At 47.9% G+C, this 19336-nt stretch overlaps 7 protein-coding genes across 7 annotated transcripts; 5 read left to right on the plus strand and 2 right to left on the minus strand.

Annotated features, from left to right (window-relative positions):
- Window positions 1–10: 10 nt before the first annotated feature.
- FIESC28_04099 (uncharacterized protein) lies at window positions 11–2488 on the plus strand (the record flags this gene model as incomplete). Its single annotated transcript, XM_031158246.1, has 4 exons — window positions 11–106; window positions 159–206; window positions 1256–2128; window positions 2174–2488. The coding sequence occupies 4 exons, from the start codon at window positions 11–13 to the stop codon at window positions 2486–2488; spliced, it is 1332 nt and encodes a 443-aa protein (XP_031017695.1).
- Window positions 2489–3766: 1278 nt separating this feature from the next.
- Window positions 3767–6688, plus strand: FIESC28_04100 (uncharacterized protein; the record flags this gene model as incomplete). Its single annotated transcript, XM_031158247.1, has 4 exons — window positions 3767–4327; window positions 4372–4688; window positions 4735–6519; window positions 6568–6688. 4 exons carry the CDS (start codon window positions 3767–3769, stop codon window positions 6686–6688), a joined length of 2784 nt encoding a protein of 927 aa, XP_031017696.1.
- A 1129-nt stretch (window positions 6689–7817) lies between these two features.
- Window positions 7818–8941, plus strand: FIESC28_04101 (uncharacterized protein; the record flags this gene model as incomplete). Its single annotated transcript, XM_031158248.1, has 2 exons — window positions 7818–7993; window positions 8044–8941. The coding sequence occupies 2 exons, from the start codon at window positions 7818–7820 to the stop codon at window positions 8939–8941; spliced, it is 1074 nt and encodes a 357-aa protein (XP_031017697.1).
- A 168-nt stretch (window positions 8942–9109) lies between these two features.
- On the minus strand, window positions 9110–10423 carry FIESC28_04102 (uncharacterized protein; the record flags this gene model as incomplete). The annotated part of the gene is made up of 3 exons (XM_031158249.1): window positions 9110–9836; window positions 9893–10314; window positions 10361–10423. The coding sequence occupies 3 exons, from the start codon at window positions 10421–10423 to the stop codon at window positions 9110–9112; spliced, it is 1212 nt and encodes a 403-aa protein (XP_031017698.1).
- Window positions 10424–10810: 387 nt separating this feature from the next.
- On the plus strand, window positions 10811–11225 carry FIESC28_04103 (uncharacterized protein; the record flags this gene model as incomplete). Its single annotated transcript, XM_031158250.1, has 2 exons — window positions 10811–11065; window positions 11115–11225. The coding sequence occupies 2 exons, from the start codon at window positions 10811–10813 to the stop codon at window positions 11223–11225; spliced, it is 366 nt and encodes a 121-aa protein (XP_031017699.1).
- Window positions 11226–11634: 409 nt separating this feature from the next.
- On the plus strand, window positions 11635–13188 carry FIESC28_04104 (uncharacterized protein; the record flags this gene model as incomplete). Its single annotated transcript, XM_031158251.1, has 3 exons — window positions 11635–11706; window positions 11754–12674; window positions 12730–13188. 3 exons carry the CDS (start codon window positions 11635–11637, stop codon window positions 13186–13188), a joined length of 1452 nt encoding a protein of 483 aa, XP_031017700.1.
- Window positions 13189–13708: 520 nt separating this feature from the next.
- FIESC28_04105 (uncharacterized protein) lies at window positions 13709–15487 on the minus strand (the record flags this gene model as incomplete). Its single annotated transcript, XM_031158252.1, has 5 exons — window positions 13709–13792; window positions 13840–14471; window positions 14516–14732; window positions 14777–15052; window positions 15113–15487. The coding sequence occupies 5 exons, from the start codon at window positions 15485–15487 to the stop codon at window positions 13709–13711; spliced, it is 1584 nt and encodes a 527-aa protein (XP_031017701.1).
- Window positions 15488–19336: the final 3849 nt, after the last annotated feature.

The following is a 19336-nucleotide window of genomic DNA, read 5'->3' on the forward strand; positions in this document are numbered from 1 at the left end:
TCTCGAAGTCATGAAACACAATTCTATCCTGGCGTATAGACTGCGGCTGGACGACGTCCAGAATTGGCTTCGGAACAAATTTAACGATCAGTCGATTGTAGTCGAGGTGAGTGATGAGTGACCGCCATACGTTTATGCCTGAAGCTCATAGGAAACAGAAATCAGGAGAGGAATTTGTCTTCTACCTACACAAGACTCTGACTCCTGTAAGTATTGCCTGTGAATGAATCATGTGGCTTTGCTTATGACTGCTATAGGCGGAGAAGGAGGAGATTCTGGATCTACAAACTTGATGAATCAGATACAACAGACAACAAATACATTTTACACTTGTTAAGCATTTTCCGATTCACTTTATCTCCGCGCAATCTAGCTGAATGGGTTATGACCTGAATGAGTCTCTCGGCTGCATTCAAGAGGCCTCGCATTGCCTCACACTCCGCCTTGTCATACTTGGGGTAAACACGCTGTCTACCATCGCCACCATTGATTTCCCCAGGATTGAATCTCATTGTCTCATTTACCGACAATCTCTCATTCCCCGACGGCATTTTCCAGCACATTTGATCAGGCTGTGCATTACCGTCCGTCTGACTCTGTAATTGTGATTCTCGAAATCATATTATAATTAACCACTTGATCTCATCGAGCTATCGCATCTTCTACTAACATCTTTCCCAGTCTTTTATCTTCCAATGTCATCATCAGCGTCGTCATCACGTCCCAGCACGCCGGAACTCTCCGAGTCAGAGCAACGCTTTGATCAAATATGTGACTCCTCACACAATTATCCTGTTGGCTTTGCTAGTGCCCGCGGTACAAGGGCATGCCAAGATATTGCTGACACTTGGGAAAGCGAGGCGACACGCGTATTTCATCCGAGATTGTGTGCTCTGAAGATCTATGAGACATGTGATTGCGGTACACCTTGCAATTGTCAGTCTATTGATGCTGAGGTCAAGACTTTGGATGAGCTTGTAACTCGTTTGAAGCCAACGGCCAATTCTCCCAAGATACGATAAGTGTGAGTAAGCTATCGAAATACAGGAACTGAGCTGACTTACAAAGCTCCATCAAATCGAAGCACTCCAAAGAGAGACTGTCATGTCCTGTCAATACGTTCAAATACATTTGCACCTACCAACAAATTCCTCCTTCATTTTTCACTTGTCTATACTCATTCAGACGCTCACTCTCTGCACATGAGTGGTGCAATCTACCTCAATTCAACGATGATAACACTCTTCTCTCAAAGGAAAAGCACATCTTCCCTCTGCAAGGGCTCAACCGCTCTGGACGGGAAATCAGATATTCATTCGTTCTGCGATCAGTCGAGAGTTCAGACTCCATCACAACTAAGGGTAAATCTTGGAGTATTCGACAACTGGCAGTGTACCACTCGTTCGATGTCGTGAGTGGTCAAGCACTATGGGTTACATGCAAGGGAAATACTCTCAATGAAGAACTCTTCAAAGAGGCTTTGAGTGATTCCAAAGATGAACTCAACTCTGTTCCACAGGCCTTTGGGTTCTCGCTGGAGAACTTGAGAATGATCCTCGACTGGTGCGACAGTAACTGGGTCTTTTACATCAACGAACTCTTCGACAACGTCAAGCCCAAAGTTGACAAAGCCAGAACCCCAGGGATACACGATGAAGCCAGACTCAGCTCTGATGTGCGACGAGCAACAGGTCTCACCGAGAGCCCTACCGAGAAATCACCCGGGTGTACGACCGTCACGTCGGACACGAGCAAACATCGGGTTACCTACGAAGACCGCATGAAGAAATTTGAGGACAGAATGAAGCATCTCGAAGGGGAAGATTGGGTGCAAAAGCTTCACGACTTTTCATTTGATGAGCTTCAAGGGCTTCAGCAGGGTCTCGAGAAGATTCAGGAGGCTCTTCTGGTTCTCAAACTGAACAAGCAGGTCATTCGACAACTTCGAGGGCATTATGAGTGCATTCTGAACGAGTACAAAATTCCAATACTCGAAGGTATCCAGGATGAGTGCAAACTTTCATTCCTCCAATTTTTCCAGAGATCAAAGAGTGTCGAGGCCAATCTTGAGGCTCGACAAATTCAGCTCGAGGCACTACTCCTGCTTGTCAAGGAGAGCAAGGAAATGGTATGTCGTTCACTCTCTAGCAAGGACGGAAGCTAACTTCTATAGTACAATTCCATTCTACAGTACAAGACAATCCAAATTAACAAGATCTACGCCGAGAGCGCTCAACTATCTGCTCTTAAGATGGAGGATATCGCGTTCAAGACGAAGCGAGAAACGAGTTCGATGCACATTATCACTTTTGTCACTCTTGTCTTTCTACCTGGGACATTCATGGCTGTAGGTTCTCTGCTCTTCCTTCTTCATTCCCTTCTTCTCCATTTCCCCCTCTCTCCTTCAAATACTGATGAGTATAGTCCTTTTTCCAAAGCGGTATCCTTGAATGGCCTCATCTCAATGATGATGAGCCATGGACACTAAGTGGGCCTTGGAAACTAAACGATCAAGTTTTCGGGTTGTTCTTTGGAATTTCCGGGGGCATCACCATTATCACTGTTTTGTGTTGGATGTTTTTTATGCTTCGTAGGTCACTTCGGGACTAGATGTGCTTGCTTTGAGCGAGGCGCAAGGCGCGAGCCTTTGGTGTTCTTCATTTCTCTCTTATTCCCATTTATTTCACTTCTGCTTTTTACTTCTTCTTTTCCTTTCTCACTTCATTATTCCTCTTTTACTTACATCTTCATCCTGGCTTTTCTTACTCTTCTTCCATCTTCTCCATTTCTGCCATTCTAGACAAGATTCTGTTTACAGATGATAGATTTCACAATCCTAAACATTTCAAGAGAATACAGACTTCACACATGCCCAGTAATTGCGCATCTCAAGTGATACAGTATGTCTCTGTCCATACTGAGGTAACACGATTCAGATGCAAACAATTAAACAGTCCAGTATCATCACGAGCGGCTACACAGTTCGAACAAGTAATTGCAACTCCCAGTCGCCATTCAATTAAATGTACAATTAAAATGTCTCAACATCTTACCTCGTACCCATGCAATCAATCAGGCAGAAACTGTGATATGATGTCAAGGCACACCGGATTTCAACTCAGAGCCTCGTTTCCCCTCTGCATTTCAACCCCCCTTGACCACCATGCCCCGCGTTCGTTGGGCGTTCTCTCATGAAGAGGATTTGTAATATGGATATAATCATGAACCTCATGACGTGCAGTAGTTCAGATCAGCCCTGTCACTACCAGATGAACATGAAAACGGCCCCCATACTATAGGGCGGTGGCTTTGTTTTCGAGGCATATTGCACAGCCTTTAATTGTTCACTGGTAGGCTTTTCCGATGGTGTCTTGGGAAAGCCTGCGATGAAATGCAGTGCACAATACCTGCACACCCTTCTGGTCCGATTAGGAAAGCTGAGATGGTCCGAGGGGGGGCAAGAGTAAAGAGCTTGCACTTGCCTTTTTTCTCATGTAACCCAAAGATATATTTTGAACGAACTGCTCTTTCCTTACCCTCTCAGCAACTTCCTTCCCATCCGCATTTTTGTCTCTTGCTGAGGTGCACCTTCCACTCGTTTACACTTCACCATTTGCATTTTCTCTTTCCTCCATTTTGAAAACGCCAACCTATTTCTCTCTATCTAATTGACACACTATCCTATCAACGCCTTCTTACGGCAAACGCCTACCATCACGCGCCTACTACTATTTTCAGCAGACTCTTCCAACACAGACTCGCCAACATGGCCTATTCGAACCCCCCGGAGCAGCGTCATGACGAGTTCATCAAATTTGTCCAGCGCGAACTCCAACCAGGCGTTGACGGCGATAACAACGAAGTCGAATTTATTAGTCCATCAAAAACTTCAGCATGGTGGAAGAAACGAAGCGAGAACCGTCTGGGTGACGCTATCAATCCACAAATCAATGCGCGCGCTGCAACGATCGAGAAAGGCTACTTGAACATCTTCTCTATCCTCGCCTACATCTCCAAGACGTACTTGATCAATCACTTCACATCCAATGGCTTCCAAGACCAGCAATTACCTTTACTCGACACACGCCGCTTTGGAACAGATGTCGCACTCGTTCGCGATATGGAAGACTTTGTCGAGCACCAATGGACGTTCTGCCCCGTTGTGTTCTTTAGCCATATGCCAATGGACAGAAGGGTTCTTCCATGTCGCCAAATCTTACCCATCAAAGACGAGAAGAGAACTACTGCGAAACCAAATCATGCCAAATCGGTCATACGCATTGTTACACTGCATCCAGAGTGCTTTGACCCAACCTGGAGCCAATCAGTAAGTTAACTGTCACCTTCTACATTCTTACTAACACTCCCAAGGGTACTGTCGTCTTCAAGGAATATCACACACGAGAACGAGATACTTTACGAAATGCATGGATCAACGAGTATAATGCGTTCGTCAAGATCGATTGTTGCGACCACATAGTCCAATACCTCGGCTCCTTTGAGCAAGATGATCGCTGCTTCATGGTATTGGAGTATGCTAGCCACGGCAGCTTACTCGATCTATTTCGAGAGGGCGAACCTCCATCTGCACCTGAGGAACGCAGGTACTTTTTGTACGGCATGATGGGTCTTATCAAGGCCATCGACAAGATTCAAAATCTGGGTAGCGGAACCCAGCGAACAGGCTTGTATGAGAAGATCCAGTCCTTTCAACTCTGGTATTAACTCCGATAGTGCTCACCGGGACATTAAACCGGCAAACATACTCGTCTTTCCTGGTAGGAATGGCCTATACTCTGCCGGATTCAAAATGAAGCTTGCCGACTTCGACACTGCAACGCCTGAGCTTCCCATCGATGAAGCTGAGTTTAGTGTTCAAGACAACAATGGGAACAGAACATACTGCAAGTACAATCCTCCAGTCGTGCATTGCTTCGCTAACCACCTTGCAGGTGCTCCAGAGGCTTCCAGAATATACACCTACCAAGACAAGACCATCCGAAAAGTCCCCTTGTCGTCCGACATTTGGTCACTTGGCTGTGTCTTCAGCGAGGCACTTATCTGGGTCGGTGGCGGAAGAGGTGCTCTCGAGCAAGCTGCCCGCGATCGCAGAAACGAAATTCAGACATACTATCAGATCATGGTAGGTGGCAGCTATGGAGAGTGCTTCCACAACGCGCAAATCGCACTGAACTGTGTTGTTCAATCTCAAATCGCTGCCGTCGAGGCCCTAGAGGGTCCCACGAACCTCTCGGGAAGTGTTTGCACTCTTGTTCGGGTGGGAATGCTCGTGCCTCATGAACAGAGATACTCCCCTTCATCTCTTTGGCACGATTTCAAGAGCAAATATGACTACCTGTTTCCTAGTCCAGGTAGAGCTTACAGTGCACCAACTCATTCTCGCCCTCAACATCTGAGCCCCGGAGTTTCCAGCCCAGTGTCAACGAGAAGATCTCTGAGAAGGGACGAGCCTAAATTCGGTCAGGAGTTCCATCAACGTACAGCTTCCAACCCAGGAACAGAAAGGCTGACAATCGGCGACTCCGATCGGTATCAGTCCAATTCAGATCCGACCGACACTATTCAGAGTCCTTATTATGGGGCAACCTTTAACAACGGAGCATCAATCCATCGAGGATCGCCTGTGATATTAAATCCTGGTGAAAGTCCAGATTCGCCTCGACTCGATTCGTGCGTCGATAATGCTTTGAAACTATGGACAAATGATCTCGAGACTTCACAAACTATAGCTTCGAATTCTCCAAGGATAGGTACTCCCTTGCAAGACGACCGTCGCCAGTCTTCCTACAAAAGTCCCATCAACAACCTATGGGATACTACTAGACTGCATCCTCACAGAGATCAATATTCTCAATATGGGGCTACCACTGTGAAAGATGCAGTCACTCACCGCAAAATCAAAGCCAAGAAGCAAAAGCTGGATGGCTATGATTCATTCTGTCGTCGTATGGGTCGGAGACACTTTATCTTTGTGATAGACGACTCCGATTCGATGCGCGGTGTGAAGAGCGAAGTTGTTGAGGTGGTTGAAATTCTGGTATGGTTAGTCAAAGATATTGACATATCATGCCCCGAGATTCGGTTTACCTCTAAACCAGACAAACGACACCCATCAGCATTCGCGGGTCGATTCATACCTTACACCATGGATATGCTGACCTCTCCGCTACGCCATTGGTTGAGTGGGGACGAAGCTGAGAAGGAATGCAACATGAGATACGCACTCAATCAGATTTTCAGCGATAGTTGTCTCATTGATCCCAAGAAGCCGACAAGTGTTTTGGTGTTTACCAACGGCATATGGGAGGGTGGTGCTACTGATGAACGAGGTGTGGAAGATTGCATCACGAATGTTCTCAGAAAGATGAGGGAGAAAGGAGTTAGCGACACCGGTTTCACTTTTCAGTTTGTTAGTTTTGGTGACGATCAAGATGGTCTCGAGCGGATGATATATCTTGATGATGCTGCCCTCTTTGGGGGCACTCGAGACAATAGAGTGTAAGTCATTATGCACACTACTGTACAGTACTTGGCTGACCTGTTTAGCGATATTGTCGATCACAAGAGACATACCGATAATGTTTGGTCGATTCTCACAGGAGCAGTCAGCAAGAAGAACGATGACAGTTCGCATGGTACATCGACAGGCAGGCATACCCCTTGTTAGTCGTTTTGGCATTTGAGTCATGGATAGGCGTTTAGATTTTGTCACAAGCTTTCGCTGGCGAGTATATATATGGACGATCTGATGAGCTTTATTTCTTATTGTTTGGATACCCTTGGGAAGGTCGGTGCAATTGAGTTTGATGCCATTCAGAGATGGCGTTTTTGGTGAATTGGGAAGCTATGCTGTTAAAGCCTTAGCGTCTTGTCTTGTTACCATTCCGGGTTTGAACAAGACATGGGATTGGATGGAAGTGTTAGTCCAGAGTATTTGCGTGAGCAGTTGGTTACCCTACGGTTGATCGTGGTGATCTGGGTTTAGAAGATAGGACATATCTGAAAAGCGTTTTGACTTCATATCGCGTCCTTCAAGTGATCGAATGAATAAATAAATGAATGAATGAGACTATTCTTACAGTTGAGAAATGAGTTGTCTACGGAATTGACTGTCCAAAGTTTTCTCGGCACTCAGCCAACATGGATAACGTGCTTGAACAAAAATGGTTTACAACTGAACGAAACCAACAGCAATCAGCTACTCCAAAGTCAACCAACACGAACAGCTATAGTGCTGCTTGAATGTGTGTAAACTACATGTTGACAGATGAGGCAATCCTCAATATTGTACGTCTATGTTCTCTCTGTTGGGGATGTTTAATTAACTTAGACTACAAGACCACCATACAAGCTTATAGCCGTGTCTTAGCTGAGGATAACGAATAAATGACCCGATGCTATTACTAGATAACAATGACGCCACCGAATTGATCATGATATTGTGACTCAAAGAACATGCATCACCGTTTCTGGCTGTGGTCGTGTGACCATACAGCATATGCGAGAATAGGGGGTTACTTCAAAGTGAAACATATCACATCAAATACCAGTTCTATTCTATTATCAAATCCATTCTAAACCGGTGTACTAACAAAATGAACTCGACTTTACAACCAACTGTCAAAAAGTAATTGAAGATATTCTCAGCCAAGACGTTTCATCCTCCGATTTCCTTTCCGGGGGCGGGCCACTAAACCGTAAATGCCCAAGCGCCAAAAGCTACCCTTTCAATCCTCAAGCTCCCCTCTAGCGTCATCTTTCTCTCTTCCCAACCACCACACCACAACATCACCACCATGGCCTCCTACATCGATACATCCCTCGCAGAGGCTCAGCCCGCACCTGAACTTCTTGGTGAAGTTAAGAAGCCCAAGAAGAAAAAGGTGCTGCTCATGGGGAAGTCCGGCTCGGGGAAGAGTAGTATGAGAAGTATCATTTTTAGCAATTACATTGCACGCGATACACGAAGACTGTAAGCTCTCGACTCTACCACATATTTACCCGTGCTAATAATGTATACAGCGGCGCTACTATCGATATCGATCTCTCCCACGTCAAATTCCTCGGCAATCTAACCCTCAACCTCTGGGACTGCGGTGGTCAAGAAGCCTTTATGGAAAACTACCTCTCCCAACAACGCGTACACGTATTCTCCAACGTCGGCGTCCTAATCTACGTCTTCGACATTGAATCCCGCGACGTCGACCGCGATCTCGCAACATACGTGTCCATCCTCTCCGCGCTCCTGCAATACTCTCCTTCCGCCAAGATCTACATTCTCATCCACAAAATGGATCTCGTAGTCCCGACAGCGCGCGAAAGCGTGTACGACGAGCGAATCCGAGTCGTGCGACAAAAGACGTTCGAGTATGGAAATTCAGTCGGTATTGCGGCTAGTTCGATTGAGCTTACGCCGTTTGCTACGTCGATTTGGGATCAGAGCTTGTATAAAGCCTGGGCGTCGATTATTCACGATTTGGTACCTAATTTATCCGTCATCGAGCGAAACCTTGCGAATCTGGGTCTTGCTATCGAAGCGGAAGAATTGCTGCTCTTCGAACGCACGTCTTTCCTTGCTGTATCGTCGTGGACGTCAACTGAAGGCCAACGCAATCCTACCGAAGATCGATTAGAGCGCATGTCCAACATTATGAAGCACTTCAAGCAGAGCATTTCGCGATTCACTGGTACACCACGAAACGCTGAGCAGTTTATTCGAATGGAGCATAAAGCGGGCAATCGGTTTAGTTTGTTTATTCTCAAGTTTACGACAAACACGTATCTGATGGTTGTGCTTCCGCCTGGAGAGGCTCGGTTTAATGCTGCTATGCTGAATTGTCAGATTGCGATTGAGCATTTCAGATTTTTGGATGGGCCTGCGATTCAACCTGCCAACGCAACAACACCTGCTGCTGCCTAGTGGTGATCTGCATGATACTTGGCGTTAGGTGTTGAGATACCACTTAAGTGATGGGCGTTAGATATGGGATCAATTTTACAATTTTAGTGTCTATTCATGACCTCTATGTCATTACCTTGAGAAACCAGTCGGTTCAATAATCAGATCCCAAACGCCAATCATCCATACCTAAGTCCACTTGACAACAGCGGTACCTCCCTTCTTGAATTCGGGCATCTCCCCTAGAACGAGACTGTGATCGGTGTGGTCCTTGTTGGGGAATGTTGTGGAAAGAACCCATGGTCTGTTTCGTGTCTCTTGTGAAGCTCCCTGGACAAAACCATAGACATCGCCAACAGTGTGGGTAGTGTTGAATTGAGCAGGAAGACGTGTGCCGTCAGGCATCTGGATTCGGATCATGACTGTTGGTTGAGAGTCATTGACTGTCGGAGCGCTAGAGGATGAAGGAGCGGCGGCTGGTGCAGCGGTAGAGCTAGAGCTTTCTCCAGCGCCAGGCACAACAGCTCCAAGTCGTTGACCAGAACCACCGAAAGGTCTGTACTGCTTGGGCTGAGGCTGGTATGGTGTTTCGTGCTGGTGAAGCTTGACGTCGATGGGTTGGTCATGCTGGACGTTCATGAGGTGAAGAGGTGCACGACCGGATCGAATCAACGCCAGATCGGCTTGGTTTGCGGGGTCATCGAATCGTCGGAGATCACCATCATCAATGCTGAAACCATCCTGCCAGATGTGAAGGACTCGCTCTTGGGATTCGGCGTTTTGACGAACGGGACCAAGAGGGTCAGGGATGCTGCGGCTCTCAACACCATCACCACCAAGGGTTTGTCCTGTTCCACGGAAACGACTGGGCTCGGATGGACCGGCCTCATTGTCGGCCTCGGGACGAGCAGCGTTGCTGATTTGTTAGCTTTATCTGTGGTTTCATGTCTTTGCAGATTCATTGTCACTTACGCTTTCGCCTTAGCGAGAATGTCGCTGATGAGCTTCTTCGGACCAGCTTCTTGCTGGCTAGGGTCTTGAACAGCTAGTCCGGACTTCTCACCACCAGCAAACAAGTTTCCTCGTCCATCATTGTCCTCGGGGTCGGAATCGTCATCGTCATCATCTCCGTGATCGTGCTGATGGGACGAGCCACCGAGAGATCCTAGAGTAGCGATTCCAGTCTTTCTCTGTTGCGAAGGTGCGCTCTTTCGAGCGGGTTGGCTGCTACGGGCAGCCTCTGGAGCAGGTCGACCATCGAGGGTTCGGGGACCAGTGTAGTTGTCGGGAGCGGGAGCTGTAGATGTGTCGCGGTTGTCCTCCTCGGCGTCGCGGAACCAAGCGTTGCTGGCCTCTGCGAGGTCCCAATTGTGCGCTTCAAGATACTGGCGGGCCTTGAAAATATTAGTTATGGTATTTGAATGTGAATGCAAAACAAACCTCCTCGGGGCTTGCGCCGCTCAGGCCTGCGAACTCGACGATCTGACCTTCACGGTCTGCCATGTTGATGTAATAGCGGGGTAGCTGAAATGGGATTCGGTCGGAGTTCCGGTGATGAGAAAAAGGTCGAAGATGAATCGTTGAGTTCGAGTAATTGAATAGAAAAAGAAACGATTTAGAGTTGATGTGTTAAAAGCAAAAGCAGGCAGGCAGCTCCCTCGTCACCAGCTAAGCACAGCTCTTGGTGGCGGTGGACACCCCACCTTCCATTGTGACACAACTGCTCCACCCACCACCTTCCCGCTCGGCTGCAGCCTTACGTAAGGATTCTGGGGATTGCGACGGTCGAGGGCCGAGATCGTCAACAACCTCTTTTACATCTGTATAAAGCGACGACGACGGCATCAACGACGACGTCCTTCACCGTTACGGACCATACACAAATTCACCATGGCCGACGAACACAATCATCTTGCCGAGTCCGGCGTTACATTGCACTCCGACAGCGAACTATACTCTGGAGGTGATGATCTATCATCAGGCTCAAACTCTCCCGTCATCCTCTACAAGCCTCCTACTGTTTGGTCATTGATACGTGGAGCTGCTATCAACCTGCTGCTCCCTTTTGTCAACGGTATGATGCTTGGTTTCGGAGAGCTGTTTGCTCATGAGGCAGCTTTCAGACTAGGTTGGGGCGGTACAAAGGTGAGATACCTTTTCTTGAACTTAATATGAACTCTGCTAACAAACTCAGGTCTTTCCTCTTACTCGAAGAAGAGCGCACCCTATCGGACCTGGTATCGAGCTTCGAGAAAAGCACCGCAGTCCTCGCCCTTCGCTGGACGACATTGCAAGCCTGGAGTAGAGATGCTGGAAGCTTGTATCGAGAATATTTGTTATAAATTACCGACTGAATCACATACGAAGAGCTGGACGGATGAATGCATATCATGTTAAATAATTGAAACTACATCATTAGAGAGGATCATGGGCTGTGTTTCGTTACAGAGGCGGTTCAATTTAAATATTGCACGCAGCGACATCAATTGCAATCAACTCAAATCAACTTTGTCAATCAACTCAACTATCAGTCAACTTGATCGCTGCTATCAACTCGTCACTGAATGACCCCGACAAGTCATCCGGAGATCATCGGCGACGGACTATCGCGAACCCGACATTTACCCGCCGGTGCCGGAAAACCTCCAAAAAATTCCCAGCAGCATCATCGCGCGCAACTTATCCACCCGATCATCCCACATAATACCGCCGCAATGCTTCCTAGTCGAGGAATTGTGCGCTCTTTGCCTTCGGGCGCTCTCCAGAGGCCAATCTGCGGTCAATCCGTAGGTGCAAAAAAAGCCATATGAATGATATCCACTGACATCTCTAGACCTACAGAACTCTGGGCCGAAAACTCGATGCTAGACAATTCGGTACAGTGAAGAGCGCTCGTTCTCCTCTTACGGCTGGAACAAGAGTTGGTGTCAAGAGCATTGCGGCTCCAATTGTTCTTGGAGGTGTATCTTCTTCAAGGAATTTGTCCATTTGGGGATATAGACTTTGGGGACAGAAGAAGACGGAAGAGCCCATCGCTGAAGCCGCCACGACGACACCCGAGGCTCCTACTCCTCCTGAGACTATCGATCCTACACCCGCCGTTAATGATGCTCCTATTCTCAAGGCTGAGCCAGTCGCCGAGGCTGTTCAGCCCGCATCCGTTACCCCTACCGAATTCGACCTCGAATCTATCGCCGACCTTGCCAACCCCGCCATCCTCAACATGGAGGAGAAGCTTGGTTTCTTGAAGGAGATTGGACTTGATTATGGTTGGGGTCCTACATCAGTCATGCAATGGGTTCTTGAGCACATCCACGTCTACACTGGTCTTGGCTGGGGTGGTACCATTGTCGCAACAGCTATCATGCTGCGAATCGTCATGTTCTACCCTCAAGTCCGCGCTGTTAAGTTCAGTGCCGCTTTGAACGAGTCAAAGAAGGATCCTCGCTTCCAAGAGGCTATTGAGCTTATGAAGAAGGGTTACCAAACCAAGGATAACGAGATGACTCAAAAGGGACAGTTCCTCAACAAGATGGTTCGTGAGACACACGGCGCTTCTATGACGGGCATGTTCTGGCCTTTCCTCCAGATTCCTTTCAGTTTCGGTCTGTTCCGAATCATCAACGGCATGACACACATTCCTGTGCCTTCGTTGGAAGATGCTGGTTTCCTTTGGTTCCACGATCTTACTGTCGCTGATCCTTTCTACGCCCTTCCTGCTCTTGGTACCACTTTCTTGATCTCTTCCATTGTGGTAAGTTTAACCTCCCAAATTGACCCCTGCCGAATCGACCATCTAACATGTATAGATCAACGGCAAGTACCAACCCGCTGCTCAAAGGGCCACAACCAAGAAGCTCATGTGGGTGATGGGTGGTGTCACACTCATCTTCACATCCTACCTCGCTGCCGGTGTCAACCTGATGATGACCACCACCGGTGCAGCCGCCCTCGTCACCACCACCCTCCTCAACACCCCCTCCATCCGCCACGCTCTCGGTCTCCCTGCCCAAAAGGTCGAGGAGCCCGTTTACAAGCCTCCCCGCGAGACCAAGGCCAAGGGTATCGAAGGTCTCCGCGAAAGACTGTCCGATAACCTTAGCGATATGCAAAAGGGTGTCTCTGACCAGATCGGAAACATGACTAACCAGTACAGCGGTACTGCAGAGGAACGTGCCGAGCAGGCTCGCAAGAACCAGATTCGCAAGCTCGAGGAGATGCGCCGAAAGCTTGAGCGTGAGGAGTTCGAGAAGAAGTACAAGCGATAGACGAGAAAGTGTATGAATCAAGTGTAAATATAGTCAAAGACATGTTTCAGGATCTGTAATATTAGCATTGGGGTAGCGAAATGATATACCACAAGATAAAGGCTCAAGCCGAGGGAAGTCAACAGGTCTGTGATCAACGGAAGCTTGGAAAGAAAAAGGTATCTAGCATGTATCTATCGATGTAATAAGACCATCCCACGAAAGAAGTTGTACAAAAGAAAGAAAAAAATATTGACTGAAGTTGTAAGCATTAAGCGTAAACGCATTTAACGACTTGTGTCTCAATTATAAAACTAGGCAAACACTGCCAAGGTTCTTCCTTTTTACCCTCCCGCAGCTTGTTCTCTTTTGCCGTTGTAATAAAAAGTTCCCTCCGCCACTTGGATAATGTAAATAATGCTGATGCTTTCGAAGAGAGTTAAAGCTCAGTTCCCCCTGTACTACCTCGCTTCCCTCTCTATACCCGTTTGCGTTCCGTCATGTTTATTCAGTAATACATCTTAGAAGGGCATACGAAGCCTTAGAATACGGTGCCGTCGCTCTCGATAAGGATCGGGGGCTCCTTGGTATTAGGTCTGTTGATCTCGGCAATCTCACGGCCACCCTGGGATATGTTAGTGTAATTCTTGGTCATGGACAGATTTGACTCACCCTCCAGCTACCAGCCTCTAGAAGCTGTGGCAAGGTCAACTCGTTGCCGCCCAACTCAGGCTTCAGAACCTTGTTGACCTCCTCACAGAGCAGGTCGAGGAAACCAACTGTAACACCTCTCCACTCAACGATGACATCGTCACTAGGCTCAAACATGGGTGCTACCTCAACACCCTTAGCGCCTGTCCGTTGCACCCACTCATTGTAATTCTGTAGACCTCTCTCCAGATCGTCCTTTTTGACGTTCAAGACACCCATATCGACGAAAAGACCACCGTTTCGGTACTCTGGTAGACCAGTGAGCAATTCGGTTCCGGCAAAGTGCATCTTGAGGAGCTGTTGCATGGGTTGCATAAGCGAGTAGGTGAGCCACTGAGTGAGCTTGTGGAATGGCAGAATGGACTCCCAGGCAGCGGCGTTGGAGCTGTTGGGGAAAGCGGAAACCTTGGGAGATGCGCCGGGCTGAGGCATCGCCTGGCAAGGCCAAGCATCGCCGAGGGAAACACCATTGATCGCTGTTCGGTTTGTGGGCCAGATAGGAGCAAGGCCTGTCATTAACACGTTCCACAGGACGGGCAAGGGAACGATGAGCAAGGATGATGCCTGTGTCGAGGGGTGACCAAGAAGGTGATCTAAACAATTAGCCTTGCACGGATTTGCATTTGACGCGACTTACCAATCAAGCATCCAGGGCGACCTTCATAACCCCAGAAGTCGTCCTTGGCGGCCAAAGCTTCACCCAGGCGGATCAGCATGTCAGTGCGACCTTGGATGCCGGCCATTTCGTTGCCTGGTTTTGACTGAAGGCCAGCAGCAAGTTTTTCGACTGTAAGAGTCTTGAGACCATCCTTGTCGACTTGGAATTTGTTGTTGGGGTTTCCAGAGAATAGACCCTATAAAATTAGCATTGAAATGTGTCGCGAAAAAGATTACTCACACTCTTGAACATTTCCAGACTGGCAACTGCGATACCCTCTGATCTCCTGTACACGCGACCATTCTCGTTGCTCTTGTACGTCCAGCAAGTTCCTGCGCCAGCATCCAAAAGCACACTGACGAGGAAAAGATCGATTAGACGTCGGCAGCGCTCTGTGTTGTCGATATTAGAAGGCCAGGTTGAAAGTAGCTGAGCAATGCGATCTCGACCACCAACGGCAAAGTGCTGGTATCTGCCGTGGCTAGGAATGCTGAGATAGGGGGCATCATAGTCTCGCTGTACTTTGTTAACTATTGCTTCAATTGCGGTCGCGCTGTACTCTGTCGCGTATCTTACCTTGATAATTCCAGTAACAAATGTGACCACATCGTCAAACTTGCTCATATCCACATCAAAATGCTTCAATTCATTGCGCAGAGCCTTGTCAGTGACAATCTTGCTCCTTTCTCTCACAGCACCAAGACTTTTCAGGTAACCGGCAGGATCGAGCTGAGGGTCCGGAGGTCGAGGAAGATCGATCTTTGGTAGTTTGACTGGAGACATGGGACCGGACGTGCTAGCAGCAGAAGTTCGATTCATGGGGTTGCGGTTATTGGCGGCAGCAGGCGATCTCAAGCTTGATGAGTGTGAGTTTACGCTCACATTGGATTGAGAAGTGTTGATGGCCTGATCGGCCTTTGGCGTCTTGTCTTTGCGTGAAAACAACCCCATTTTGGTAGATTTCGATTTGGTAACACAGGTGTTGTACAATTACTGTTGTAAATTATTGAATCTGGGCTGATAGAAAGACCAGACGAGAAAGTAGAGGATTCGGGTAGGTGGGGCCTCTAAAGCACGGGATGTACTGGAGGGGAAGGGTCCGTGGGCGGCGCGAGGCAGAGGAAGAGTGTGAGAGAGGGACGAGCGTCGTGCGTCGTGGGTGTCGAGGGTCGGAACGAAGCGAGAAATGATTCGACGGCGCAAGATGCGCAGCGCAGGCGTTGAGTTTAAACCTCGTGTGTTTGAGGCAAGGGATATCAGTTGATATCTGACAGGTCTGTCGCAGTGAATATGAGAGCCTCTGCAGACCAAATTAACAACCAACAAAACAAAAAGCAGTAGACGGAGAGGGAAGGGGATGGGGGTAAGAAGACGGGGCGCGGCGCTTTTGAGGAACCCTCGAGCCAAACTAACAAGCCAACTCGACTGAACTGAACTGACTGATTGACCAGGGAGGCCTAGGCATCTCGGAACCAGATGAGCAGAGAGCAGAAAGCAGTTTGAGCCGTATCCACAACAGTACAATCTACCCTTACAGGTTGAACGAAGAAAAAAAAGAGGCGTCAGGGGGTAGACCCTCGACTCCTCTGCGGGGATTCGGGGCTTGAAAGGCTTGGAGCTAGACTCAACAGCGGTCCAGGCAAAAGGACAGCCTACGAGAGACCCGAGCGTCGTTCGGGGCCCCTGAGTCCGTCGGCGATCGCGCCCAGGGAACCAAGGATCCGCAGGGATGGTCAAGCACGCACGCTATCGCTATGGCGGTTGATTTGGGGGCTTGCAGCCGCTTTGCTGCCGTTACTGCACTGAGCTTGTCTAGCTTGGTCGCGAGTCAAAGGGTTTTTGGCGTGTGTTGCTTGGCTGCAATATTTTGTTCCCCGAATCACATTGAACCCTGTGATAATTATGAATTCATCTCCGAATGAATCCTTCTTATGATGCAATTGTGTTTCTTGTATCAATCCAGGATAACATCGGACACTTTGTCAAAGAACCTTGATGCTGGACTGATGCTTGACATGACAGCCTTGTTGAATAGCCTTAATCATCGACGCAGACTATTGGAGTCGGGTCGTACTGATTGACGGCAAGTGTCTCGACGGAAATGAGATGGGCGCAGCGAGTCATGGAAGGTTCGTGACAGCCTGGTAGTAAAGCTCTTGGTACATTGCACACCAGACGGAGATGTTAGTGGATGCCGGACCAGCCAAGTGCCAGCACTAACAACGACCGACCTCGCAGTTGGGAATTGCTTTCCCAAATAGAGCAAGCGCGTATTGAATCACAGAAGAAGCGCAATTCTGCCGAATATTGATCACCGGCGAAAGAGAAGAGAGGATCGGCAAAAAGCGAGACAATTGCAACGTAGTCGGTAGATGTCAATAAAGACGAGACATTCTGGAATTCGAGACTCGTAATGAACCCACAATCGAATCAACCGATATTCCCTTCGTCTCGGCAGGCACAAATCGTTTTGTTTTCTCTCATGAGGCTAATTGAGATAAGGACGCCAGATGTCAAGCGAAAAGAGGAAAGTGGCACTTTAGAGGAGAAAAAAAGAAAAGAAAAAAGTTAGAAGAAAAGAGGGCTGACCAAACAGAACGAAGAGTTGAGATAGGGAAATGCCGCCAAGAATAATAAGATTTTGAAAATCGAATGTTGGAGGAGAGAAAAAGAAAAGGTGTCAATAATTCGACAGGTGAGGTTGAAAGTGCAGTCACGAGTGAACAAATTGGTGTTGCGGAAGGAGCCACCACATCAACCGTGCCTACCTTTATTAAACAACACAGTGAATGACCAAACAAACAAATATTTTTGCATCTTGCATCTTGCACGATACTCTATTCATCAACCAACACCATCACCAACAGCAATCATCAAAATTGCTTCTTTCTACCTCAATCGCTTAATCCCCATCTAATCTTAAGTTACAGGGCACAGGGACGGAACAGCACGTGGCAATCAGAGACACGGCGGCCCGTGAGGCTGCTTATTGAAGCTTGAATAACAACTGAGACATGTAGATATGCATGCATTTATGGTGTATGTATGTGTCTATGAACAAACACAAACACCATCTCGATTGATTACCCGCAGTATGACCTCCACTGACTCGTTCTTCAATTCCAGCGCATTTACAGAGTACTCTATACATCAGATACGAATTAATGCTAATGCTGCGGCAGATTTCCGAGTCAGCCTCATACCACCCACACAATTCACTCTTTAGGCTGTCAAGCCCTGCAGTTCCAGGTACAATGATACCTCACTGTCACATCGAGCCCCGGACCACAAGATAAGATACCGGGGGTTCCATCCTTGTCATGAAGGAATATTCAGGAACGAATAATTGTGCATCTTTATTCTTTCTTCCGAGCCTTCTCTTCTGGGAGAAATACCCGCCAAAAGGTTACGTTACCAGCACTGACTCGAGTGTCATCATGAAGAAAAAGGTTGTTCATGATCCACTGGGAGTAGCTTCTTTGTCGATCCATCATCAGGGATCTTTGTGCAGATTCCGGTCGGTGATCTACCAAGCATGGGCCATGTGAATGACAAGCGAAGGTCATTATTCGTTCTATCTAACACAAATAGCTTGCGGTCGGCCTGCCTCTTTTGCCCTATCACGGATGGTCCCAAACGAACACCGGAAGGAACTAGCTAACCCGACCAGGGAGAACAATTTACTTGGTAAATCACCCGGAACTAAATCACCAAGTCAGGGGTAATCTTGTGCTTCCCAAGGTGTCCCTTCCTGGGTGCTGGTAAGGTAACGGCTTCTTTCAAGCTTCTGCTGACTCTCCCCCCTAGCAGTGACTGCATTGGCGTCTATTAAGCGTCTGTGCGAGTTACTTCCAATGTTGTGCATCGTCGCCGCGCCTCACCCGCACGCACGACCTTGACTAATGACGTTACAAGCGATATCATTCAACTGATTACACGACATTACAGACATATCCATACAGACAATTACCGGTATACCCATCAAATGTCTTGAGCCCAAGCTTCCATCGTCGATCGAATCGTCAGAATCGTCGGAATCATCGCCTACTTACGAATACATATCCACAACTCAGGCCGAAGCAAAAGAACCTTTCCCTGCACAACGGAACAATAGACGCTTGGTACCAAAAACGGCTCCGACCCTTGATTTCATCGGCCCGGATCGTCTTCCCCCGGCGGACCCAAGCCATTTTGGGGCTTCACCGGGTCTTGTACATAGCCTTTCCGACTCTATGATCCTTGTCGTCGTTCCTGGCTAAGCGGAACCTACATGAGGACACACTCTTAGGCGATTGGTACCGGCAACGAGATTAGGGGATGCAGAATGGAAGTGGAAGCCCGGGAGAAGGGCGACAGTAGAAATGCCGTCGTTGCATTCCAAGACAAGGACACCACCAACTCAACGATGAAAAAGGGTAGTTCGTCAATTGATCTTTTTGACTTCTTCTAGGCTAACTTCTGGCTAAGACAAGAGGGTCTGAAGCACTCAATCTTGCATATCCATTCCGCACCATTGTGATCACCTATCTTTATTAGCTCGGTCGAGCGGGTGGCAGATGGTCGTTTTCTTGCCCTAAATTCCCAAGATTATCAATGTCGCAAGTCGCATTTTGCGTTGTTTTTATTTTATCCTCCCAAGTCATTTACCAGTTTTCCCGAATCCCATGTCAAAGCCCCTGTCGCCGGATTACTTCCCCGAACATCCACCATAACATTATCATTTCATTAAATAACAAGCAGTCTGATCCCACATGGCAACCTTACCCTACTCTCAGTCAAAAAGTTCGTTCCCAATATGCG

Source organism: Fusarium coffeatum (genome assembly GCF_003316985.1).
Source record: "Fusarium coffeatum strain FIESC_28 chromosome Unknown BRIP53273_contig_84, whole genome shotgun sequence".
Taxonomy (NCBI): Eukaryota; Fungi; Ascomycota; class Sordariomycetes; order Hypocreales; family Nectriaceae; genus Fusarium; species Fusarium coffeatum.